General features: G+C 41.0%; 1 protein-coding gene across 4 annotated transcripts in view; it reads right to left on the bottom strand.

Annotated features, from left to right (window-relative positions):
- Nucleotides 1–21,974: 21,974 nt before the first annotated feature.
- The window catches only part of EPC2 (enhancer of polycomb homolog 2), a 121,878-nt gene continuing 116,851 nt past the window's right edge, over nt 21,975–27,001 (bottom strand). For all 4 annotated transcript variants that reach the window (XM_029934616.1, XM_029934615.1, XM_029934614.1 and 1 more), the window contains 3 exons: nt 26,553–26,712; nt 25,314–25,647; nt 21,975–24,164 (listed from right to left, as the gene is read on the bottom strand). In XM_029934616.1, coding sequence (XP_029790476.1) covers nt 24,092–24,164; nt 25,314–25,647; nt 26,553–26,712 — 567 coding nt within the window. In that variant the 3' untranslated portion in view covers nt 21,975–24,091. The remainder of the gene's footprint in view (nt 24,165–25,313; nt 25,648–26,552; nt 26,713–27,001) is intronic.

Consider the following 27,001-nt stretch of genomic DNA (forward strand, 5'->3'; position numbering starts at 1 on the left):
TGTTTCCTCCTCCCACCCCTCCCCCCAGGAGGCAGCACCAGACATCAGCTCTCAAAACCAGGTCCAATTTTGGAGGCTGGAGCAATCTGGGAACCATCCAAGGTGTCCTTACAGGCAGGCAGTCACAAGTCGGAAATGACGTCTGCATAGGGGTTTCAAAGTTGCGTGCAAATCGTCGCTCCTGACACTTTTCAACTTGCTGTCATTTAATGAAGCTTCCCGCTCTCTGAGGAAAGCTGGTACCAAGTGGGGGAGGATGCTGCTTTTCTTTTCAGCATTCTGCTTCGCTCTGCATAGCTCCGTCCTGCTTCGGCTTTGGGAAGCTGAGCTGGGGTTCCTGAAAAGCCAACGTCTCCGTTAAGTGGGAAGGGAGAGAGAGCCAGGGAGAGGTAGGCTTCTCTAAAATAAGACCCATCTTGGTTTTTTCTCCCTGTGCTGTTTATAGCTCATAGCAACAAGCCCAGAAAACCCTTCTGTGTTCTGGAATCAGAACCTCGGTGTCACTCAGTTGAGGGTAAGTCAGAGGAGAAATTTAATGTAATATTTCTGTGGAGCTTTGAAAATTACCGTCATCACTTGGTTGTCAAAAACACACAGAGTGTGCAATACAGCATTGAATATTTTTTCCTGGCCCACAAACTTTCACAGATTGAATATGGAAGACTTGCTGAAGGGAAACAAAATGATCCACATCAGGACAGACTCTCTCTCCAGGGAGCTCAGGTGTGATGCTCTGCAAAACAGGGACGTGTAAGTTTCAGGAGTGGACACTAGGGTCATGGCCACCTCAGGTGGTGGCTGATGCCTAAAGCACTCCATCTAGAGCAGTGGTTTTCACAGTGTGGTCCCAAGGGGCCTGAACCTGGGAGGCATCTGACTTCAGCTCAGGTCATGATCTCGAAGTTCATGGGTTCAAGCCCCGTGTCGGGCTCTGTGCTGACAGCTCAGAGCCTGGAGCCTGCTTCAGATTCTGTGTCTCCCTCTCTCTCTGACCTACCCCCGCTCACACTCTGTCTCTCCCTCTCTCTCTCTCTCTCTCTCTCAAAAATAAACAGCAAAAAAAAAACCACCCCACAAAATGTGGTCCCAGGGCCAACAGCATAGATGTCACTTGGGAACAACACGGTAGAAAGGCAAATTCCTCACTCCCATCCCAGACCTACCGCGCCAGAAACTGTGGGGCTGGAGCCCAGTGATCTGTGCTTTAATGAGCCCTCTGGTGAGTCTGATGTCCCTTAAAGCTTAAGAACCAGTGATCTAGTCTAGATTCTCAAAATCATTCTTGGAAAACTTGAGCGCTACTGCATTACAGGCAGGAGGCAGGCTAGAAAGGGCCTGCTTCAAGCATTTGAAGCATTTCCTGCTTGGTGTCAGGGGGAGAGGGGTTGGGTGGATGGTGAGAACTCCACCCAGAAGCAGAACAACAGACTGGCCGAGCCGGCAGAGAAGCATCTTTTCTGAGGGGGCCACCTTCCTGCAGATTTTCCCTGGGGAAGGAGGACACGTTGCAGGGCGATAACAAAGCAGCTCCATGAGTGGGTTCCCACCTTCTGTTTCAGGGGCACAAGGTCTGCAAACCTATCTAGGAAGGCACCGCGATGGGTTGGGGTTAGCGAGGTGGGGAGTGGGAAGGAGGAACAGTTTTTCCAGCCCAGAGAGAAAGGGGCCACCTCTAGGCACACGCAGGGCCAGCTGGGTATCAGCCCTAACTGATTGCTGTATACAACCTGCGCAACTAGAGGCGGCAGGCCTGCTCCGGAAGTAGCTGAACCAAGCAGGAAGTTCATTCTCAGAACGAAGGAGGATGCCAGGGTTGGGGAGGAGATGGATGAAAGGTGGATGAGCCCCAGAAGAGGGTAGAAGTCAGGTTAAGGCATGCAGTCACCGAAATGACTGCCACCAAGTTTGCTGTACTCCAGTCCGTTAGAAACAGGAGGCGGGCTGCGCCGTGCGAGGGCCCCCACCCTTGCACTGGAGTCGGTCAGGAAGCAGAGGGAAGAGAAAAAGTGGACAAGGAACAGCTGCGGCCAGGCCAGCAGGCTTAACACTGGCCGCTTGAATCACTTCAGTGGGTCCTGGGGCGCAGGGATGTCCCTAGCCGTCTGGGTCGTGGCAGGTGACTATGGCTGAGGAGTAGTGGCCAGAAATGTGAGAGCCCCGCGGAGGAGGTGGCTGGGTGTGGACTCTGGATTGGTTGGATGGTCTAGGAAAGGCACACTTTCCGAGAGGAGTTCCTGGTTTGCTATCTTTGGGGATCAAGTGAGAGGCAGCCCCTCCAGGGTCAAAGCAGAAGGATACCGAGAATCAGAGATGTGGCTAATACACAGGATAATTGAAGTAGGATCTGCAAAGCTTGGCCGCTTAACTGAGCTACCACTCGGTTCCCAACCATCTCTGACTGTGCTGGGACACAGGCGGCCCCCAGCTCCACGTGGCTACGGAGCACTTGAAATGGGGCCAGTGTGACAAAAAACTGCATTTTACTTTTTTATTAAATGTTAACCAATATAAATATTAAAAACTAAAGCGGTATAAAATACTTTCCCCTTATAGATGTAGTAAGAGTGTCAAATATCACAGTTATTTGTGTATTGAGTCCATATTAAAATGAGGTTTTGGATATATTGGGTTAAATAAAATATACATTTAAAATGAGTTCCACCTGTGTCCTTTTACATTTTTAAATGTGGCCGCTGGGAAATTTAAAATTACAGATGTGGTTTACACTGTATTTTTGTTGGACGGCGCTCGCCTATACACTTAACAGTGACTGAAAATAAAGTCTGAAACAGCAATAAAAGACTGGGCTCCCCCAACAGGTGGATGCTCACAGAGTAAACATGGAGCACGCCTTCCTCTTGTTGGAGGATGCCGCTCTCCATATTGGGGATTGGCATACGCTCCTCAGGATGCAGGAGAAAGGGGTGCAGTAGCCGGAGATGTTGATGTGGCTGAAAAAGATTCATGCCCCAGCAATTTCTTGAGAGATAGAAAATGACCTTGGTGCCTGCAGTCCAGCAACAGCCATAAAGCCCAGAAGCACTTAGCAACATTTACTGGCTGCTGCAGTCCATAAGGGCTGCCAAAATCCTCCCAAGACCCCCTGCTCCTCTCTTCTGCCTCAACTGACCACTCCCTGGACGGCAGGGCCTGGCAGAGGCAGGAACCGCATAGAAGGCTGAGTGCAAGGACCCAATAAAGGGTTCCGCACAGCCCGCTGTGCTGAGCCCCCACTCCTAGGCAGCCCTCCACCCCGGGTGTTCTTGTGGGGCTGCCAGCCCCGGGAAGGTACATGACTCACAGACATCCTCAAGGTTAGAATTTTGGGACACTGTGGTTATAAATTAGTACAAGAGGCTTCTTGGCACTAGATCCAGGAGTCCTGGCCCTGTGTCACTGCAGGCAGTCTTCTCGGCTAATGGGAGGGGGAGCGTGGTTTGGATGGTGGGGGTAAAGGGGCCAAGGCTTCCTGGGTCAAGGACAGAGGCAGCAAAGGTGCCACCAGGCTCACTAATGGTAATCCACCATCGGGCAGGAGGGTGGGGCCACATATGAAAGGGTGACCTGGCATAGCTCCAGGGGGTGAGGGGCCACAGCTGGTCATCATCTGAAGCCACACACTTTTGTTGGGGGAGGGGCACTGGTCTCATGCATGTATCACCTGAAGTTCTGGGTCCCATCCTTTAGTCAACTGGGGATGGACCCCTTAGTGGAGGGCTCTCACAAGAGGGGAAAGAGAGCTCTCTACATGGTCCAGAACAAGGACTGTTTTGAAAATGGGAACAACTTCCTTTTTCCCACTGATAGAAGCAATCCAATTCACTCAGTTCAACCAGTTATATTTTTGTGCCTAATAAGTGCCTAATATGCCTAACTGGCACTTGAGGTCCCTCCCTGCCCTGAAACAGCTTAGAAGCAGATGAGGTAACTGTGTAATGACTAAAACTGTTGTGAGGCACCTGGCTGGCCCAAGCAGTAGAGCAATGCGACAACCAAGGAGTATAAATGCTAACAACCCAAGGAGGAGCTGAGGGCTGAGGACAGTTTTTCTAGCTGAGGGGTTTGCACACACAAAGGTCTAGATGCAAGACAGAGCCTGGCTTGCCATGGATTCAACACATTCATGGATTTATTAGCCACACTAGAAGCAGATACGTTTTGGGTATGATTGTACCATCTTGATCTGCCCGAGAAGTTACAAAGACAATAACATGCAATAGTTCTCATTTGTTTATCCATGTAGCAGTCACGGGGCATCCATGTCATGTCAGGCACAGGACCTCATTATTAGAAGGCAGCAAACACCAGAGAGCCCAAGGGATAGAGGCACAGAACAGGAGAGAGTTGGGAGTGCTGTGGGAAGGACAGGGAATCGAGGGAGAGGGTGTTCAGTTCTGAGATCATGGCCTTCCTGCCTCGAGAGCATGAAGTGTCAAGCAAAAGGCCCCGCACGCGACCCAGAGCTTGATGCAGGAAGGTCATGGCTCCCCTCCCTTTCTTGCTTCCTACGATTCACCATTTGTCATGTGCTAGAAGTTCTGCTTCCCTGTTGTCTCCTGTCTTGACTCCATCTCCACTGGCAGCTCAGAGTCCCATGAATACCTGACTAGACAAAACCACCGCCTAAAGCAGCTTATTAAAACACAAGGATCAGAAGAGACTGAAAAGGATAACCTTGGCCCTGAAAGCAGACTGGTGAGTACGATCACTGCCCACCAAGGACAGGGTGAAGAGTTGGTGTGATGGGGCTGGGGGCGCCCGTGGCGTGTCGGCGGCTGAGCTACACGGGAGGACCAAGGAGGAGGTGCCCGCGTGGCAGGAAGTACAGAGAGGAGCAAGGAGGGCAAGTAAAGGTCAGGGCATCTGTTGGTGATACAAAAAAAAAAAAAAAAAGGCAGTAAATTAAGGAAGAAATCATGGTTTTCCAAGTAATTTACAAGAGCAAAAACCATTCCTGGTGATAAGACGACAACGAGTATGCAAAGATATTCGTGGGTAAATTCCATCCAGTTGATCCAAGATTCAATACAATTCCAAGTAAATCACCTACAGAGCTTTTCTTAAGAAAACACAGATTCTAAAATTTATTTGGAAAGAAAAATTGCAAGAATAACCAAGGTTACTTACAAAATGTTTTCTTGAATCTACTGAATACCAAGAAGTATTAAAAACGATAAGAATTTTTAAAAGGTGGGAAGAGGGGTTGTTACATGTTCAACAGTGTTTAAATAAAAAAACTAGCAAAGATGGAAAATGGCTGGGAACAAAGAACATCATTTATAGTAACATAAGCTTAAGTAAGTACTTTTAGTATAAAAAGGTAAAAACAAAGAAATGCATTACTGACAAAACTGGGTGCTAGAGAAGAGAGGGTCAGCAGGGCAAGGAGGACGCAAGCTAATCAAATTCTATTCGTGGTAGGGAACAAACAGGCAGTGATTAAAAGAAGAAGGAAGGCTATTATACAGACATACACACGCAAAGGGAACCATCAAAACAAGAAATGGAAGCCTTCTTAAACGCAACAAGAACTACAACAAAAAGATGAATCAAAAAACCAGTCCACGTAATGAAATGAACACATGTACAAATATGCATACACACCTATAAACATTCATACAAACATTAAACATAAAATAATATCAAATAACCGAGACAAAACGTATCTCATATCAAAACATGTAAATGGGCTCAAATTACTTAAAAGCGACAGACAACTCTATGCTGTGGCAAGAGACATACCCAAAACAATGTGAATGATAATGATTATAAATAAAAAGGTGGATGGGGTGCCTGGGTGGTTAGTGACTTAAGAGTCCGGCTTCAGCTCAGGTCATGATCTCGCGGTTTGTGATTTCGCCCCTGAGTCTGGCTCCGTGCTGACAGCTCAGATCCTGGAGCCTGCTTCAGATTCTGTGTCTCCCTCTCTCCTGATCCTCCCCTGCTCACATGTGCATGTGCGCGTGCTCCCTCTCTCTCTCTCTCTCTCTCTCTCAGAAATAAACATTAAAAACAGACAAATAAAGAGGTGGGCAAAAGCGTAGCTTCCACATGTCAGTGGAAACTGAGTAGGCAGCTCCAAGGACCCATTCCTCCACAGAGACATCAGAAAATTAAGGAAAAATTTTTAGAATCAACTTTGTCAACTATGGAATCAAAGATTTACAGGATCAAAGTGAAACTTGTATCAAGAAAAAGGCAACCTGGGGGACCTGAATGGCTCAATCGATTAAGAATCTGACTCTTGATTTGGGGTTAGGTCATGATCTCACAGTTTGTGAGTTAGAGCCCCGTGTTGGGCTCTGCGCTGATAACGCAGAACCTCCTTGGGATTCTCTCTCTCTCTCTCTCTCTCTCTCTGCCCCTCCCCTGTTCACACACACACTCTCTCAAAATAAATAAATACACTTAAAAAAAAAAGAAAAAGGCAACCTAAAATTGGTAGGAACGCTTTGTGATGGCTTTGTTTGCTCTGGTCCCACCCCCTCTGTGGTATATGTACGGACTTGAAGATGGTATCTCATGTTCCCGGTGTAGGACTCTGGTCCCTGAGTCCAGTTTTAGTATATGTGCTGCCGAAGCGAGCACTCTGGTCCCTGATTCCAGAAGGAGTAGAATAAACCTTACCTGCAAAGAATTATGTTTGTCTAGCCTCACCTGTCTGAAGGACTGACACAAGTGTCTTTGTTTTGCCTAACTTGTAACTTGCTCAGGGTCAGAAAAGTTGTGGACATTTCTTGAAAACATCGTAAGGTAAATCAGTTACCTGCATTGACATGGCACAAACAATTATGGTTGAAGTATGTGATACAGGGACAAAAATCTGGGGTGGACGAGCTTTGGAGAGTGTTTCTTCAGGAAATTAAGGGCATTCAAAAGGACCCATGCATAACGAGGAATTTAGGAAGCCAAGTGCATGCCCAGGGCAGAACACATGCCAGAAAAGACCTGAGGAGAACCTAAGCTTTCAACTTTGGCTGATCTCTTGGTTTAGTAAAAAGAGGAAGTGAAGCCTTAAAGTAGAGATGTAAATGGACTGGCTAAGCTTCAATACTTCCTTTCAATAACAGATAGAATACCGAGACAGAATAAGGAAATAGAGGACTGTAACATTCTATAAATCCACTAGGCTTACCAGACACCTATAGAAAACTCCTACCCAACAGCAAAATACACATTTTCCTCAAGTACACAGGGAACATACACCATAAGAAACCATATGTTAAGCCACAAAACATTTTAATAAATACAAAAAGAGTTAAACTATACAAAGTGTTTTCTCTGTTGACAATTGAGTAAAGCCAGAAATCAGTAACAGAAAGAAAACTGAAAAATTAACAAGTACTGGAACAACACACTTTTGAACAATCAATGAGCCAAAAAAATCACAAGAGTTTAGAAAATACTTGTGATTAAGGAAAATGAGAATACAACATGCCCAAACTCATGGGTGTAGCAAAAGCAGTGCTCAGAGGGAAATTTATATCAGTAAATGCCTACAGTAAAAGCAAATAAAGATCTCAAATCAATAACCTAATTTTACATCTTAAAAAACTAGGAAAAAAAAACCAAACTAAACCCAAAGCTAATAGAGGAAGGAAATAAAGATTAGAGTGGAGATAGGTAAAATACAGGCTAGAGAAATGATAAAGGGAATCAATGAAACCAAAAATTGATTCTTTGAAAAGATAAAATTGATAAATATTTAGCTATGTTGACAAAGAAAAAAATAGAGAAGACACAAATAACTAAAATTAGAAATGAAGGGGTGTCTGGGTAGCTCAGTTGATTAAGCAACCAACTCTTGATTTTGGCTCACATGATCTCACAGTTGTCCAATTGAGCCATTTGCTGGGCTCCACGCTGAGTGTGAATCCTGCTGAGGATTCTCTCTGCCCCTCTCTCTCTGTCTCTCCCTTGCTTGTGTGTGCTCTCTCTTCCTCAAAATAAATAAACAAACTTTAAAAAATTAGATATGAAAATGGGACCATTACTACTGATCTCACAGAAATCAAAAGGATGGGAGAAAATAACTTTGAGCAACTGTATGCCAACAAATTAGATAATGTACATGAACTAGACAAATTCTTTTCTTTTTTAATGTTATTTATTTTGAGAGAGAGAGAGAGAGAGACAGCAGGGGAGGCGCAGAGAGAGGAAGACAGGCTACATGCTCAGTGCAGGGCCCAAGGCTCAGTCTCACAACCATGAGATCGTGACCTGCGCCAAAATCAAGAGCTGGATGTTTAACTTACTGAGCCACCCAGGTGCCCTGGAAAAATTCTTACAAACACATAAAGTACCAAAATTGACCTAGGAAGAAATTAAAAATCTGAACAGATCAGAACAAGTAAGGCGATTTAATCAGTAATAGAAAAATCTCCCAAAAAAGAAAAGTCCAGGACTATACAGCATCATCAGTGAATTCTACCAAATAGCTGAAAAAGAATTAACATCAACTTTTCTCAAATTCTTCCCCAAACTGGAAGATATAACACTTCCTAATTCATTCCTTAAAGGCAATATTAACCTGCTACCAAAGCTATACAAAAATACCTCAATAAAGCTATGAATCAATACGCTTTTGAGTATAGATACAAAAATTCCCAACAAAAGTGTTACAAAATCAAATCCAACAGTATAGTAAAATGATTATATAGCAAGGCCCAGTAGATTTATTTCAAGAATATAAAAATGGCTCAACATAAGAAAATGAGTCAACACAATAAACAACAATAATAAAACTACAGGGGAAAAAATTTCAACATATGATAATCATCTCAGTTGACACAAAAAAGGCATTTAACAAAAGCCAACACCCTTTCATGATAGAAACAGTAATATAGGAGTAAGAGGGATCTTCATCAATATCATAAAGGGCGTTTGTGGAAAACTCTATAGCTAATCCCACACTCAGTGCTGAAAGACTGAAAGCTTTTCTTTTAAGATCAGGAACAAGACAAGCATGCCCATTTTGACCACTGCTATTCAGCCTCACACTGAAAGTGCCAGCCAGAGGTAAGTAGGCAAGCAAAAGGAATGCAAGGAATTACTTCAATTAGGAAGGAGAAGTAAAACTCTTTATTCATAGATGACATGATCCTACATATCAAAAATCTCAAAGAATCTACAAAAATAACTACCAGAATTAATAAATAAATTCAGCAAAGTTACAGGATCCAGAATCAATATGAAGAGTGAATTATATTTCTATACACCAGCAACAATCAATCCATAAAGGAAATTAAGAAAATTTTGTTATAATGGTATCCAAAAGAGTAAAATACCTAGGAATATATTTAACCAAGAAAATGAAAGACTTGACTACTGAAAACTACAAAACATTGTGAAAGAAATTAAACATCTAGATAAAGGGAAAGATAATTATGTTCATGGACTGGAAAACTTAATGTTGTTAAGATTGTAATACTAGTCAAAGATATCTCCAGGTTCAGTGCAGTTCTTATAAAATTCCAACAGTATTTCTGCAGATTTGGAAAAGCCAATCCTCAAATCCTCAATCATGAAATTGTAAAGGCCTCAAATAGCAAAAACAATCTTGAAAAAGAAGAACAAAATTGGAAAACTTATTTCCTAATTTCAAAACACATTGCAAAGCAACAATAATGAAGACTTTCTGATAGTTGTACAAAGGGATATCTATTTATCATCTACTTATATAGATCAGTGGAATAGAACTGAGAATCCAGAAATTAACCTGTACATCTATGGCCAGTTGATTTCTACAAGAGTGCCAAGACTACTCACCAGGGAGAGAAGAGTGTTTTTAATGAATGGGGCAGGGACAACAAGAGATCACATGTAAAAGAATTAAGTGTGTCCCTTAACTCATAGCTTATATAAAAATTCAGTCAAAATGAATCAATCATCTAAGTTTAAGAGCTCAAAACCAAAACCTCTTATTAAAAACACAGGAGAAAGTCTTCATGACCTTGGATTTAGGAATGAAGTTTTAGATAATACTAAAGGCACAAATAACAAAAGAAAAAATAGATAAATTGGACTTTGTCAAAATTAAAAGCTTTGTGCATCAAAAATCATTAGGAAAATGAAAAGATTAGTTATAGCACTAGAGAAAATCTTTGCATATCATATAAGGATTTAATATCCAAAATATGTTAAGAACTCTTAACATCTGGGCACTGGGTGGCTTAGTCAGTTAAGCATCTAACTCTTGATTTCGGCTCACGTCATAATCCCAGGGTCCTGGGATCAATCACCACTGGGCTCTGTGCTGATAGTGTGGAGCCTACTTGGGATTCTTTTCTCCTGTCTCTCTGCCCCTCCCCCACTCACATGTGCACACTTTCTTTCTCTCTAAAATAAATAAATAAATAAACAAGAACTCTTACAACACAAAAAAACCAAACAACCCAATTTAAAAATGAGTAAAGGACTTGAATAGACATTTCTCCAGAGAAGATATACAAATGGCCAACAAGGACACAAAAAGATGTTTAGTTTCCTTAGTCATTAGCAAAACAATGAGATACCACTTCATGAACACTCAATGGGCATGATTTTTTTTTAAGGAAAATAAAGTGCGAGGATGCGAAGAAATTGGAACTCATGTACTCAAAAAGTTCAACACAGCGTTACCATAGGATGCGGCAGTTCCACTTTTAGCTGTACACGCAAAAGCACTGAAAATAAGTTCTTGGGGCACCTGGGTGGCTCAGTCCATTGGGCATCAGACTTTGACTCAGGTCATGATCTCAGGGTTCATGAGTTTGAGCCCCACATCAGGCTCTCTGCTGTCAATGCAGAGTCCACTTTGGATCCTCTGTTTCCTCTTTCTCTGTCCCTCCCTTGATTTCTCTCTCTCTCTCTCAAAAATAAATATTAAAAAAATAGGTTCTTAAAGCAATACATGTACGTACATGTTCATAGCGTTATTCATAATAGTCCAACGATAAGAAAAGTCCAGAAGAAATACATCAACAAATGAATGGGTACGTAAACTGGGCTAATACAATGTGAAATTATGCAGCCATAAAAAGGAATGAAGTACTCATATATACTACCACGCAGATAACTTTAAAAACATTATGCTAAGTGAAAGAAGCCAGGCATGAAAGGTCACATATGGTTTTATTTAAATGAACTATCCAGCAAAGGAAAACCATAGAGACAAAAAACAGATTGATGGTTGCCAGGGGTTGGAGGGAGAAGTAAAAAATGACTAGCTTCTTAATGGCTAAGGGTTTTTTTTTAAATTATTTTTAATGTTTTTTATTTACTTTTGAGAGACAGAGAGAGACAGCATGAGCAGGGGAGGGTCAGAGAGAGAGGGAGATATGGGATGTGAAGACAGGCTCCAGGCTCTGAGCTAGCTGTCAGCACAGAGCCCAGTGCGGGGCTTGAAACCATGGACCATGAGATCATGACCATAGCTGAAGTTGGACGCTTAACCAACTGAGCCACCTAGGTGCCCCAATATGGGGGTTTCTTTTAGGGGTGTTGACATGTCTTGATACTACATAGAGCTGGGGTTGCACAATACGGTGAATTGTGTACTAAATATCACTGAAGCTCTCCCTATATTTATTTAAAAAATTTTTAATGTTCATCTATTTATCCACAGAAAGAGAGAGATAGCATGAGTGGGGGGGGGGGGCAGGAGAGATGAAGAGAGAAAATCCCAAGCAGGCTCCATATGCAGTGTGGAGCCTGATATGGGGCTCGATCCCATGAACCGGGAAACCCTGACCTCAGCCAAAATCAAGAGTCGGACACTCAACCAACTGAACTACCCAGGCGCCTCTAAACCGCTCACTTTAAAATGGTTAACTTTATGCTATGTGAATGTCATCTTAATTTTTTAAAAAGTATATCCATAAAATTCAAGTGTAAAGAAAGAAGGGGTCCCTGCATTAATATCAGGGAGGTAGAATTTAGACCATAAAATTACTAAACATGATAAAGAAGGGTACTCTAAATGATATGAGTTAAGGTTGACTTAGAAAATTAAAACAGAAAAAATATAGGCAGGATAACTGAAATAAAAGGAGAGCAATTATAGAAAACTAACACTATCAGATATTTAAAACACTGATAACCCCTGAGTATTTTCTTAAAACATTTTTCAATGTATATTTATTGTTGGGACAGAGAGAGACAGAGCCCAAGGAGGGGAAGGGCAGAGAAAGAGGGAGACACAGAATCTGAAACAGGCTCCAGGCTCTGACCTAGGTGTCAGCACAGAACCTGATGTGGGACTTGAACTCCCAGGCTGCAAGATCATGACCTGACCCACAAGACTGGACACTTAATGGGCTGAGCCACCCAGCCGCCCCAACATCTGAGTATTAAAACAGTAAGATATTGGCAACATGAATAGGTAACACCAATGGAATAGAAACAAATAGAAATAGACCCAAAGAATTTAGAATATGATAAAGGCAGTATATCATCAATGAAAAAAAAAATGTTCTTTTTTAAAGGATGTTTTAAATAAATAATCTCTACAGTCAGCATGGGGCTTAAACCCATAACCCAGGATAGAGAGTCCCAAACCCGACTGACTGAACCATCAGGCACTCCCCCAAACTGTACTTATTAACAAAAGCTTGATATAACCTTAGATAAAGTTGAATTTATACTTCATATTATTTGCCAGGATAAACTGCAAATCAATGAATATTTAAATATAAAAAAATTAAATGATACGAGTTTTGAAAGATAAGAAGGGAGTACGTCCTTTATAATTTTTGAGTAGAAAAAGCCCTTTTAACCATGACTTTATAACCAAAGGCAATTAATATTTTATATATCTGACAGCATAAATTAAAAAAATAAAACTTGCATGATATCCTAAGGAAAGTGCTAATTTTTCTGGTTTATAAAGTGTTCCTAGAAATAGAGAAAAGGACCAATAATCCAATAGAAAAATCGGTGAAGGGACATAAAAGTGGCCCTTAAATATATGAAAAGATATTCAATCTCTTTCATTATAAGAGAATTCTAAACTACACTTACCCTGAGGTGCCATTTTTCACCTTTCAGATTGACCAAAAGCTTCCTTTCTTTCTTGTTTTAAGTAGGCTCTCTGCCCAATATGGGACTCAAACTCATGACTCTGAGATCAAGACCTAAATGCTCTACCCACTGAGCCAGCCAGGAGCCCCAGGAAGAGCTTGCTAATAAAGCAGTCAGAGCAGAAATAGGCTGTACTGGGGGGTGAAAGAACCCAAGGCATCGCTTGAAATTAGTACATTAGTACATTGGGCCCTAAATCTGGGTATAAGTAAGAATTAGGGGCAGAGTGGGGGCAAGATTTAAAACCAGTTTCCTAGGACTCATCGTAGAATGAGTCAGACAGAACCTCTGGAGGCACAGCCCACATGTTAGTTTGTTTTTACAGCTTCTCAAGAAATCCTGGTGTAATCAGACTGGCACTGATCATGCACTGATTTATTCGGGACTATGCACTGAGCTCTAACTACATCCCGGCGGCTGTTCGAGGACAGGGCCAGGAATAAGACAGGCATTGCTTCAGCTCTAATGAGACTGACCGTCTAGAGGAGGAGAAACAGGCAACAAATAAAGGGATAAACGCACAAGACAATTCAGACATAGTAATACATGCTATGATGAGAATAAAATAGGGTGAAGTGATGGACAGTTTAAATACAGAACGTAGGACAGGTGGCTGGGAAAGGGCCCCCTGAGGAGGCAGTTCCCCTGGGAACTATTAGGAAGGAGTTCGAGTCATGTGAAGATGTGAACTAAGAGTGCTCTAGACAGAGGGAGCAGAGTGCGAAGTTCTGTGGAGGATGTGGATAAAACAGATCTAAGAGGCGGGCAGGGAGCAGGTCAAGAAGGGCTGTGTCGACCACGGTAGGAAGCTGGATTTTTCTCTTAAGGGGACTGTGAAGCCCCAGTTTGGGAACCCAGTTTGGGGGGGGGGGTGCTGTTGAAACATCCCGTCTCACAGAAGCCACAGCTGGAACCGAGACCCGGGTAAGCTGATGTCTGTTCCCATCCTCCTCCATTGAGACAAGTGTGTGTCTTTTTTCCCAGAAGGCCCAAGACTCCTGAAATTTTATATCCCCAACAGCACCTGAGGGTGTCTTAAATACCGTGAGTGGTCAAGGGTTGTGGAATAAAATGATAAATTCAGATATTCTGAGCAATCGGTAAATAAAATCAAAAGAAGGTACCTTGTCCAGAGTTCCATACAGTCTCTAGTGGATTTCTTGAATGCCATTAGCAGGAGCTCACTGCCTCAGTAGTTTATACTTTCCAGTAAAATTGCTAGTTTTAAACATATATCTAATTTAAATAGATGCAAATAATTATCTTTAGAAACCAATAAAATTAGGCCAAATTAGTGAATTTATGCAAAACCTCTGAAAAGTTGGCTTGCAATTTAAAATTTTTTAAAATGTTTATTATTTTTGAGAGAGAGAGAGTGGAGGAGGGGCAGAGAGAGAGGGAAACAGAGTCTGAAGCAGCTCCAGGTTCTGAGCTGTCAGCACAGAGCCGGACGCAGGGCTCGAAGTGAGATCATGACCTGAACTGAAGTCAAATGCTTAACTGACTGAGCCACCCAGGCGCCCCCATTGGCTTGCAATTTTTTAAAAAACCTGGGTAATTTAATGAACTTCCACTTCTCTGTATTAATCTTAAGTATTACCTTAAAGGCAAAAGGACCTTTAAAATACTAATTCCAAAGCATGCCGTTTTTAAGGGTCCTTAACCGATACAACGTGTTATGATAAACCATTTAAATGTCCATTAGTAACATGGCTATCTAACATTCTCAAGCTTAGAACTTATAAATAAGAGCTGAAAACCACATAAACAAGCATTTGTTGGACTAAGGTCATGAATATTCCGAAGCACACCAGAATTGGCAAATTCGTAGGGTCAGTTCCAGACTGGGCACCAATTAGCTGTGGCCAGGCTTCACCTGTCTGGGTCCTAGTATGTAGGTTCATATGTAAAATGAGTTGGACAAGATCATCTGTAGGGCTTTTTAGTTATAAAGTTAATCTATGCAATATAATCGAATATAATCTATGCAATGTATTTCCCAAGACAAGCTAGAAAAAGGTATAGCCCTTGAGACAAGGATTGTTCATCATTCATAAACACAGAAACAAATTTCACCTCCAGTATTGGAAGCTGGAGAACAGCACTTTCTAAAGCAGCCAGGACAGAATGGTTTACAGATGAAAAATTACCCCCGAGGCAAACCACATCTGGAGGAGAGCTGGGGTCATAGGTCAACAGCCGGGTACAAGTGTTACTTGCATTTTTTGGCAAACATCCAATGTGGCTTGGGTGTGGGGAAAGCATCCTCCCTCCAAAATATCTTAAGTGGAAAAGCTTTAATAATTCACTACGTTCCTGGTAAGTGTGTTGAAATTTGATTTTTTGATAAAAATATACCCAGAAAGCATAATGCAAAAGGAAACATTGATTAGTCACAAAACCCAGATATGAGTCTGACAGTAATCAGTGATGAAATATTTCCAGCTGACAAACACAATGGCAAAAGCAGCCACCACCCAGTCTGCTCCCGGATTTTCTTACACTTGAGCATGACTGCTAATTCTGTATAAATGTAAGTAGAAAAATAGCTTTTGGGAGTCTTAAATCAAAGCCTATTTTCTGCCACTATCCACCTACAACCATCTGCTGGACTATGGATTAAAGAGGATGACAGCAACCTTCTATGGAAGCTTCACAAAGAAAACCAGTTTCGGAAGCTATAGGTCAATCATTTGAAGCATAATTAAACTATTCAAGTCTGTTTGGTTAATAACTCCAAGAGAAATGAAACTATGTATAGTGATCACCATGGCTTGGTTTAAAATAACCATAAAAGTATAAAAAATAAAAAGGAAATCTCTTGGTTCTGTTTGATAGCACTAATTGTTATTCGTTTATCTGTTCAACAAATATTTCCACAACTACCATGTACCAGGCTTTGTGCCAAGTGCAGGCGATAAAACTGAGAGCAAGTTCCTGTCACCATGAGGTTTATGAGGCAGATGAAGGGACTAGAAAGCAGACTAATAATATAATTAAAAATATTTCTTTCATATCATTCATAGGTAAGAAACTGGGACAGAGAACAACAGAGGATGGCCAGAGATCATCTCTGAGGAGGAGACCCTCAAAGCCGAAAAGATGAGAAGTTCATAGGCAGAGAGGAGTATTTTAGACAGGAGTATCCATGTATGAAGACACTGAGGCAGGAAATCATTTATTAAAGTCAGGATTGGATCCTCCAGTGGACCCCAAGTGTGTGCTGTGAGGAAGTAATATAAGATGGGTTTGGAGAGTTTGGGGAAGGCAGAACAAGACACAGGGGGCACCTGGGTGGCTCAGTGGTTAAGCTTCCAACTCTTGATTTCGGCTCAGGTCATGATCTCAGTTCACGGGATGGAGGCCTGAGTTGGCCTCTGTGCTGACAGCACAGAGCCTATTTGGGATTAGAGAATCCCAATTTCTCTCTGCCCCTCCCCCACTTGTGTGCGTGCGTTCTCTTTCTCTCTCAAAATAAATAAACATTAAAAAAAAAAGATCACCTTCACAATTAAAAAAAAGAGCAAGACACGGAATATCTAAGTCATGGTAGGTATTTGGATTTTAAGTATAATGGGAGGACATGGGGGAGGATTTTTGAAGACAACTGAGATAATCTCTTTAAAGGGTCATTTTGCTACCATGTGAACTGACTGGGAATGAGCCAGAATGGAAGTGGGAAGAAGAATCCTAAGGGTCTGCAGTGCAAAAGATGGCAGTGCTCTGGTCAAGACAGTGGTGATCTTAACAAGGAGAAAAAGGGATGGGCTCCATATATATTGTTGGAGCTCGTGTCAAAAGACCTGTGGATGGACTCTAACAGGCGTGGGAGGAGGAAAGGGAGGAATCAAAATGACGAAGTGCATGAAGATGCCCGAGCTGAGATGGTAGAAGTGGGGTGTGTGGAGAGGTGGTGGAAACAGATCGGGGAGTATCCAGGAAGACAGCACATAGTGTGTTTGGGCATGTCTGTGAGACTTGCAAGTGCTGGTGTCAACGAAGCATTGGATGAAGAAGAATGAAATTCAGTGCAGAGTTCTGTGCTAAACGATTAAAATTTTGAAGTCATCAGGATAAAAATATTCAAATCCATGGCAGAAAGGAGTACAGAGAAGCAAAGAGGTCCTGGGAGAGAAGCTCCAATGCCATGTAAATGTCATGCAAGCACAATTCTCAACAGCTTCTTGAAGACAGTAACTTTGTCCTTCTAGTCAAATGCCACAGCAGCAATATACAGCTGGAAAGGGGATACTGACAGCTGAGGCAGAGAGAGCCTGAAGACCTGTAAAATGGGAATGAATGAACCTCTGAAAAGTTACTAGACCATCATGGGGGAACAATTGTCTCCGAGCACAGTGACGGCCTGTGGGTGACTAGATTAGAACTTTGCTTGAAATGGGAAAGTGTGAGGTATATTTACGAACTGCTGTAGAGAATTTAAATCATCACAATTTTAATTTGTGAACTGTAAGACTGAATTTTTTTAAAGCATATAATTTCAAAATCTTAAAGGAGTAGGGAAAGGCATTTGTTATAAGGAATTCTTCATATTCATCAGTAGTTCCTTTTTTTTTTAATATTTGTTTATTTTTTGGTAGAGCACAAGCAGGGGAGGGGCAGAAGGAGGGAGACAGAGATGTGAAGCAGGCTTGGTGCTGACAGGTGGGCAGCGGTGAGCCGAGATGGGCCTTGAACTCACAAACTGCAAGATCATGATCTGAGCCAAAGTCAGACACCCAACTGACCTGAGTCACCCAGGTGACCCAGCAGTATTAGTGGCCATGGAGCTTCCTCAGTGACACACATTCTTTGGAGCTAATGGAACTAGGGGAATTCTTTAATTCTCCTTATTTGACAGCTAAGGAAATCTGTTCTGAGCTTTTCGGTAGTTACTTGTCCATGTTTACAAGTAGTAAACAGAAAGATTAGCCTAGTTATTTCCAACCTTACCTCTTACCAACCAACACCATCTGTTGAACTTAAACAAAAAACAAATGAACCAACCCACCACATAAACAAAGAGACAAAAGAACTTAAAAAATACTGGTATCCCTACCCACTTCTGGAGATCTTGATTCCACCAGCCTGAGATGAGTTCCCACACATCTATACTTTTCAAACTCTCCGAGGTGCTTGTGATGGCCAGAAGGGCTGGATAGGACTTGAACTCAGGTCAATTTTTACCTCACTGCTAAACTCTCATCATCTCTATTTCCTTACCAACCACTCATGTCTACCCACTTGCACTCTATCTCTGTATATTCTTCTGAAGGAAATTAGCCCTCTGATCACCAGCTGCTCCTCCATGATTGCTACCCAAGTGCCTTCTGCCCTTCTCCCTTCCCCCCAGCCACATGGATGCTAAGGTTCCGATGCTCACTTCACTGCGTTTCCTTCCTTTCTCTACCTAGTCTCATCCACACCAGTGCCACAAGGCTTTCATGCAGATGATGGCCAGCCAGAGTGGACCTGACCTCCCACCTACCACTCAGGGCTGTGAAATTTATGATTTACAAAACAGCAAAATGTGTACAAGACCACCTTAAACTTTTATCTATAAAAAATATTATCTATGTTTTTCTATTTAAGTTAATCCAAGGTTTAGAGATGGAGGAAGACTGAGGTAAGCAGTAAGTGGGACAGTGCTAATCTCACTACTCAGGTGTGGCAGACACACTTATCGTGGCACTTATAATTCCCATCTCCTAGGATCTAGGTCTTTGTGGCAAGACCTGTAACTTGCTTCTAACTGGAGGAGAGCAAGTGAAAGGATTTTACAGATGTGATTAAGATCCTTCATCAGTTGATGAAGTTAAAGCAATCAAACTGCTTGGGCATGAGCTAATCAGATGAGCCCTCCAAGAAGACATAGGCTTCTCTGATGCAGAGCCTTCACATGGCAGAAACACTCTTCCATTGCTCTTCAAAAAGCAAACTGCTTTGAATTCTACAGCCACAGGAAGTGAATTCTGTCTACTGCCTGAGCAAGCTTAGAAGTGGATCCTTCCCTACTTGAGCTCCCAGGTGAGAACACATCGCCCCCTTTATTTCAGTTTAGTGCTAGACTCCTCACCCACATATACGGGTTGTTTGTAATAGTTTATTCCTCAGCAGACCGCACAGGTGTTATGCTGAAAGCTGAAATCCTGCATCTTGGCTACCCCTAATCTGGGCTCACGTGGTCACTGACTGATGTAAAGCTACTTATGGCAGTGAGACGAGCACATGAGACCAGCATCGGTTAAGACACGAGCCATGTGCACCCATGACCACCAGTGGCCCTGGCAGTGTTCTTCTTCTGTCCACTAATGGCTAGAGGCTTTCCACTTTGGCAAATGGAAAATGTCATTGCTGTAGAATATGCTATTGATCAATAGTTTGTATACTGAAAATGGAATAATTTTCTTTGTGATTGGAGATTCAATCCTTTTGTTCTAACAATAAAGGTAATTGCAGAATCCTAGGCTTTCCTGAGGATAATGTTCACTCTGAGGGAGGGTCATTTTCAGAGACATTTTATCATCTTGACTTGCAATATTATTCTAACCAGCTGGCCAGTGAAGGGGGTTTTATTCAAATATGCAATGATATTACAAGGGAAATTCCATGAGAATAACACAATATCTCAAGTACACACAGAATTCTAGGACACAGAGCACCTCATTTAGAAGTAGCCCAAGCCTAAAATGTGGTACCAAATAAGTCATTGCTAGAGAAATGTGTTTAGTGTTACCTTCTTCTTCCCTACATTAAAATTTCAAGCTTTGAAGTAAGCCACAGCTAAGAAATGCTTAAAGTCCATGTTTGAAATAAGAAATAGTTCCCCTTCGGAAAATAGGAAAAGGAAAAGGCATATAGGGTCTGATCTGTTAATGATCCTTTTGAATGGTACTGATAAGTTAATAGATAGTGACAATAGAAGGGAAGGTGACTTTTCTAGAAAAAAGGGAATCTAAGGAAGTGAGAGGTTGTGTGTGTGTGTGTTTTTAGGAAGTGGGGGTTTGATTCTTGTAGTAGCAGAGCTGGGGGAGATGTTACAGACTAATTTTACCACTTGTCCTATGATCACAGGTTCAGAGATATGATGAAATCACCTGCCAATTAAATGGTAGAGAAGGGATTAAGACCATACTCAAGAAATTCTCTGATCTTCGACTGCACTTATCGTCGGTCTTGCTTCCTCCACTGGCACCTCTGAAAAATATGGAATTCTTGGGGCTTTGTCACTAGTTGTTTAGAATTGCTGGTTCCACGCCAGCTCAGCTGTATTACATGATAGAATACAACCGTGCGTATGGTGGTCAGCCCTGACGACGTTAATGATTTAACAAAAAGCAGCTCTGGACTAACAGTATGCTCAGCCTTAGCTCCCACATAATTTACTTCCTTGGTGACAAACCACTGACACATGGGCCACACTTAGTCCTTCCCTAAGCTTGTCAGTGGCCTCCATTCTGGCACTTGCTCGTTTTACAGATGGGGAAACCAAGGTCCAGCAAGGGCTAAACTCCACCAAGTCCTGGCCCAGATCCAGCTTCCACGGCCATGTGCTGACTGAGAGCTTTAAACGCTTACGGGTCTGGCAGACAGAGGACAATAATCTGATTGGTTTGGGCTTGCCTGGCAGATGGCGAGAAGCCAAAGTTGGCTCTAATGCACTCAATCTGGGAAGCAGAAAACAAAACATTATTGCCTGGTGGTGTAAGAGTGGGGGAGGTTGTTTCCTAATTAAGTTTGAGACTCTGATGCTACAAATGCTGCCCATAAGCGAACTGAGAAGTCCTCCTTTGAAGGGCACTTCCACTTTAAGGATGGGAGGCGGTGGCTAGAAGTGTGGTGACAACCTGAGTCTAATTCCTGGCTCAGAAACTTTGCAGCTAGGTGACATAGGGCAGGTTATCTAATTTCTCTAAGCTTCATTTTCCTGATCTGTAAAATGCGGGGAATACTGGTACATTACATAATTGTTAGGACTAAATGAAAAAGTCACTAAGAGAAAACTCTACATGCTCCATGAGATTAGCCATGAGTATACTGCAATTAATAATGAAAAAACCCCCCACCCTCGTCTTACATGATGGAATAGTGAATTACTTGAAATACACTTAACCTTTTGAGATTTAACTTTACCCAATTAAGGAATGAAACATATCTGTTAAAAGTGTACTATTAATGAAAAAAAAAACCTGTCCAAAGTATAGCATCATATTCAAATATTATAGCAGTATATACTAAGGATGTTTCTGAAATATTAGTCTTCCTTCTTGCTCTTCTCCCCCACAAAAAAACCACCTTGGTAATAAACACTCAGCATAGGTACAAACACTGTATCCCCTAGTTTTTACAAAGAATGTGTGTGGGGGTAGGAGTGTGTGTGACGTACATAGTTTTTACATCTGCCCTCTAGATTCATTTTTTCTTTGGTCTTTATACAAAAGAGATATGCAACACATCCCCAAATACCGGTAGAGCTACACCATAATAACTGGTCATAAAGACGATCTTTAATTACTAGAAAAGGACGAGTACTCTCTTTAGGAAGGCAGAAAAATTTATAAATATTTCTAACTATATTAAATTACAAGAAAACCCAAGACAGGAGTTGCCCTTTTGCTTTAAAAAACAAAAACAAAAAACAAAAAAGCACCACCCAAAACCCAATCAACCAACCTAGTCATTCCATCATAAAACCCACATTCTCCAAAACTCTGGAAGCCCACTGAACTACAAACAGCAGTATTAGTTTCCTCAGAAAACCAAGATACCGTAGTACTGCCCAGTGAGGGGCCAGTGCAAAAACAAACTGTTCTTCAAGGTGAAAAGAACGCTTGTTGTTTGAAAGGTTTTGAGAAGCACTGGAAAAATGTGTGTGCAAGTTACTGAAATGCCACCTGAGACAGTTACAACCACCAAAATAAGGAAGGGCTTATTTTTCTATTTTACTTCAAAAGGAACAGATAAATTGGTCACCGGTCTTTGATAAGGCCTGGGTTTGCCACATCTCCAGAAACTGTACAAATGGATAGTTCTTTTGTTTTACTTAAATTATTTATAACATGTATATCACATAAGGCAAATTCACTTCATGCTTTACTTAGTAAAATGGAAAAAAAGGCTTTCTCCAAAATTGGCACTAAAGTTCTTAATAGCAAGGAGATACATCGAACTATAAGCAGAATGAACACAGTCATAATACATATCAAATCAAAATGATTTCCTTTATATCATCAGCAATGAGTAACTCCAGAGGTAGTATGGCAGAAACGAGCATGGATCCTATCAGGTCACAACCGATGAAGAAATTAAATTTATTTTTCTCTGTGGTTTTGACCATAAATTGCTTTACACATTTAGATCTGAATAAAAACCACTCTCAGCAGAAATCTTGGCCCATTAATTCAACTGACATATCAATTTACAACTTTCAGGAATGCAGGTATAAAAAATGTAAAGTATAAAATTATGTAAGTTTGAAATGGTTTTAATCATATTCATTAAAAATATTTACATTTCCCGGTACTTACTTGACAAACCCCCCTTGCAATATAGTTCTACTCTAAACTTTTATTTATAAAATGAGGCTCATTTATGAGATTTCAGTGAATGTTATACTGCAAATTACTTACATTCCGTAAACTATTTTAAGAACTTTTCATATCAAAGGTAGTTTATATTGGATTATCTGAAATCCAATAGTGCCCATTGAGGAGCGTCTTACAATTCTTTTCATTAATGCTTGGAAAGCACTGTGAAAATGAAAAGTGCTGTTAAGTGCTATCGTCTCCCTTAAATTCTCACTTATATTGTGTGCACATTGTGAAATAAACACATATGCAGCATGTCCATGTTTTGATATGTATTTTTATTTCCCTGCAGTTTTCACTTATCAAGAACAAGTAACAGGGAAAGTTGTCTGAACTAGTGCATAAACAAACATTCTGAAACACCACTACACGTATCTAATTTACAAGAACCGTATAAAAAAAGTCACTAAAACACTACACTATGAAGGTGTCCAACGCTTACAGTCAGACTTTTTCCAACCCGTTACTTGCCTTGTAGCCACAGGAAAACTCTCCAAAATTGAAAAGACAGTCTTGCCACAACCCTCCCCCCTCCCAACACCTGGGATGGCTCGATATCTAGACTTCCAATAATTATTGCAATGATATGATGCAATACATACCTGGTAAAATATCCTTTATGTGGTGTGTTACAGTTTTAAAGCCAGTTAAAATATGCAGTCTTCAGATAAAATGTAATCCTTGAAAAATTTTCTTATCTGCACAGTTTAAATGTGCTAGATGCATAATTTTTCCTAGTCCATTTTTCCTGTGTAATTATTTTTTATAAACTGGTATTATAAATAGAAATATACATTCAAAATATATGGAAAAGTGAGTTACTACATTAAATTTGCATGTATCGATCCATCCCTTTCCCCTGCACAGTAATAGAAAATACTATTTTGCCTTGAACTTCATATTTGACAGTGAAATGCCACTAGTATTTACCAAAAAGTCCATCTAGTCAAATTGTGAAACAAAATGAACCAAGTGAAAACTTTACAGTTTCTTTAGAAAAAAATTACAAGAATTTCATTTCCTAGCTATGAATCTTTAACTTTTTAGACACAAAGTTGGATTTATTTTTACAAGATACAAAATGTAAACATGGCAAAATAAATAGTTAAAACAAGTGATGCAGGATCCCATTTCATGCTCATGATCCCATTAAAGAATTATTTTTTAAAATCCATTCAGTTGCAAATTCAAGTGCAAAAGCATGATGATGAATATCTACTATTCAAGTAACAGAAATAATATTGATGATACAAATAAACTATTTTACAAGGTAGTGATTTTCCCAATTTTACAAAATATACATCATATATCGATTTACTATCCGATATACTGTAGTCCATTTAGGTCCATTGTTACGCTCTGTGACCCACAGAGTGTCGCCTTTTGCATTCAGCTGGAATATGAATGACTGCACACCATCCGCACAGGTCAAAGCCACATGTTTTAGGTTATGTCACTTCCATAGCTACTGTTGTCTCTGCTATTCCATTTAAACCCAATCTTTCTGGTTCATGGTTCTCTCTATAATAAGGCAAAGAGTAAAATAAACATTAATACTCTCTAGAATATAATATTGTCACTCAGTATTTACAGATACGGTTTTATGTAACTACAACTAAGCACACACTTCATAAGAACATTTCCCACTTTTAAAATTTCTCTACAGGAATGAGGAAAAGTTTTCTGTAGCTAAGAAATTCTATTATTTCCAAATTACTTAATTATAATTGTTTACTTAGGAAAGACAATAATTTAACATAACCCAGTAGAAGCCAATGATAAACTACTTATGAAATATGTAACATAGGACAATCCAAGTTTTTTTTAACAACAGATGAAGCATATGATGCTCAGAAAGAATAATCATCAGAAGTACAATGGTACTTAAATTACTTTCCACTATAGTTTAATTTTATAGGTTTAAGACCATGTAGTAATTCATGCACATCAAGCTTTTTTCTGATTCGCTGTTCTTATGCATTAGTATCACAGAAAGAAATATAAAAATACCCTGAAATACATGATCACAGGTTTAGCTAACCCCAGAACAGTCTCAATCTTAATATATACATTGAATAATTTACTTTCTCGTTATATAGAATATTGAAGAAAACACAAATTTTGATTTGAAAATTAAAGTTCTGATGTGGGAATTAGTAACAACTCTAACATTCCCAACTGTCTAAGCTACAAGAAACAGTAGAAGACTCAAGCTTCTAAAATGTTCTTTGATATTTTTGGCTTGATGCTTCCGAATTCAATGTGCTTTCCCCCCTTGTTGTTTAAACTTCTGGTTGGCATGTAAACATCCCACTAGTGACCTCAAACAAATAATCTAAATCACAGAGCTTTACCCTGAGCAGAACTCAGTATGTGTTAAAAAGCAAGTCAATCAACAGACATCTATTGCAGTAAAAAATGTCTTTTTCCTCCCATAGGACAGCCAGTAGACAGGGACAGGATGGAACCAGAAACACACACACACACACACACACACCCACCCACCCACCTTGCTATGCTGCTGATGGCACTGCTCGGAGTAACCTTTGGCACTCTGTCCATACTGGCAGCGCCCATAGGACAGCCAGTAGACAGGGACAAGATGGAACCAGAAACACACACACACACACACACATACACACACACACACACACCCACCCACCCACCCACCTTGCTATGCTGCTGATGGCACTGCTTGGAGTAACCTTTGGCACTCTGTCCATACTGGCAGCGACCGTGGCAAGTTTTAAGGCTGTTGGCGATGGTGCTGAAGTCCGTGTATTGATATGCACATTGACTGGAGAAACAACACTGACGTTATTGAGGTGCACTGCGTTTGTCAGGCAGGAATTGTTCATGGGGAGTGTTTGAGGACTGCTTGTGCACAACGCTGGGATTAAGTGGTTTGTAGTGGTGTGGCCAACTGTCCTTACAAGCTGTACAGCTGAAATCCCTGGGCTGGATGATAAAGCCATATTGGTGGAGTATAACGTTTTAGAGGTTCCTGAAGGAGAAAGTAAAATCATTTAATTTGTATCATGAGACATTAATTAAACTCTCAGAAAATCAGGAGTTTAATAAAAATCCATGCAAACATTTGTATTCTAATTAAATACCAAATTAATTTTCCACATAATGGCCTCTCCAAAGAGAGCTCTTGATCACAGTATACTTACCTGTTACAACTCAGACACATTTTTCTACTCGCCTGCATAAAAGCCTACATTTGCAAAGTAGGAAACCAGAGGGCAGAGACGGCCTCTCTGGAGGTTGAGAGCATGTGGAAATGACAGTTGGATTCCATCAGAATTCACACATGCAAGGAATCAGTAAGGAGGGGCAATCAGGATCTTGGGTGTATCTAAAAGCAAGTGGAAAAAGTCTAGGGTCTGAGTAGCAGCTGAAGGCTGATAGGAACAGCAAGGCTTTGAAGGCTCAGGGTAGTAAGACGCAGACAAGGATTCAGAGTAATACTGTATTTCAAGAGGAGGAGTCAGAGAAAGCAGTCCCATGAGTATGTGCTAGTGGGAAGGTAAACCCAATTTCAAACTTATTGACAGACCAACCTGCATTATGTTTTGCTTTTCTATCAATGGATGGATAATTCCAGGGAGATGGTTAGCAATTAACTCAATGTTTCTTAAGATGTGCAGCAACTGAGAGTATGTGGATAAAACCAGGCAGGGTGGAGAGTTACACAGGAAGGTGGGTGCAGGAGGAAACAGGGAGCAGGCTCTAGGAGAATTCTAGAAAACATTCAGCTATTCTGCCTCACCTATCCACAGAAATTCTGGAGTCCTGACTTCTTGTACGATTTTTTCCTCTTGTATTTAAAAAACAAACACCATATCTCCAATCAGTAAGTTACAACCTCGAGCTAATAAGTATCATGTGACACCACAGACTTACCTGAAGGCTGGACAACACCGTTTATGTTGTTGTGGCCAGTGTTCTGTTCCTTGGCTACCTCACTGCGACTTGGAACAGGTGCACTGACTACTGCGGATGCAGCAAAGTGGGCGCTGGCTGAGTCAAGTGTTTTAGACATACAGTCAGAGGTGCTTGAGCCCTATAAAATGAACAGAATTAAACTCTCAATTTTTCAAATGTGATTTCATGAATGTGAATATTAAGAAATGGGCAAACCCAAAAGGCAGTTTCCTTTTTTCATCTTGAACAGGTTTAAATGTTTAGATTAAGAGATCCAGGACGCCACAGACTATTTTTGGCATTTTTAAACAGAGAAGTGACTAAATACTGGGAAGCAACTATTTCTAAGAACTAGGGGGTTAAAAATCTCAAAGCTTTCATGCTCTATTAATTTTTCCAATAAGTATAAATGAATGTCTTTCAAAATA

This window comes from Suricata suricatta, chromosome 3, assembly GCF_006229205.1.
Source record: "Suricata suricatta isolate VVHF042 chromosome 3, meerkat_22Aug2017_6uvM2_HiC, whole genome shotgun sequence".
NCBI classification, from domain to species: Eukaryota; Metazoa; Chordata; class Mammalia; order Carnivora; family Herpestidae; genus Suricata; species Suricata suricatta.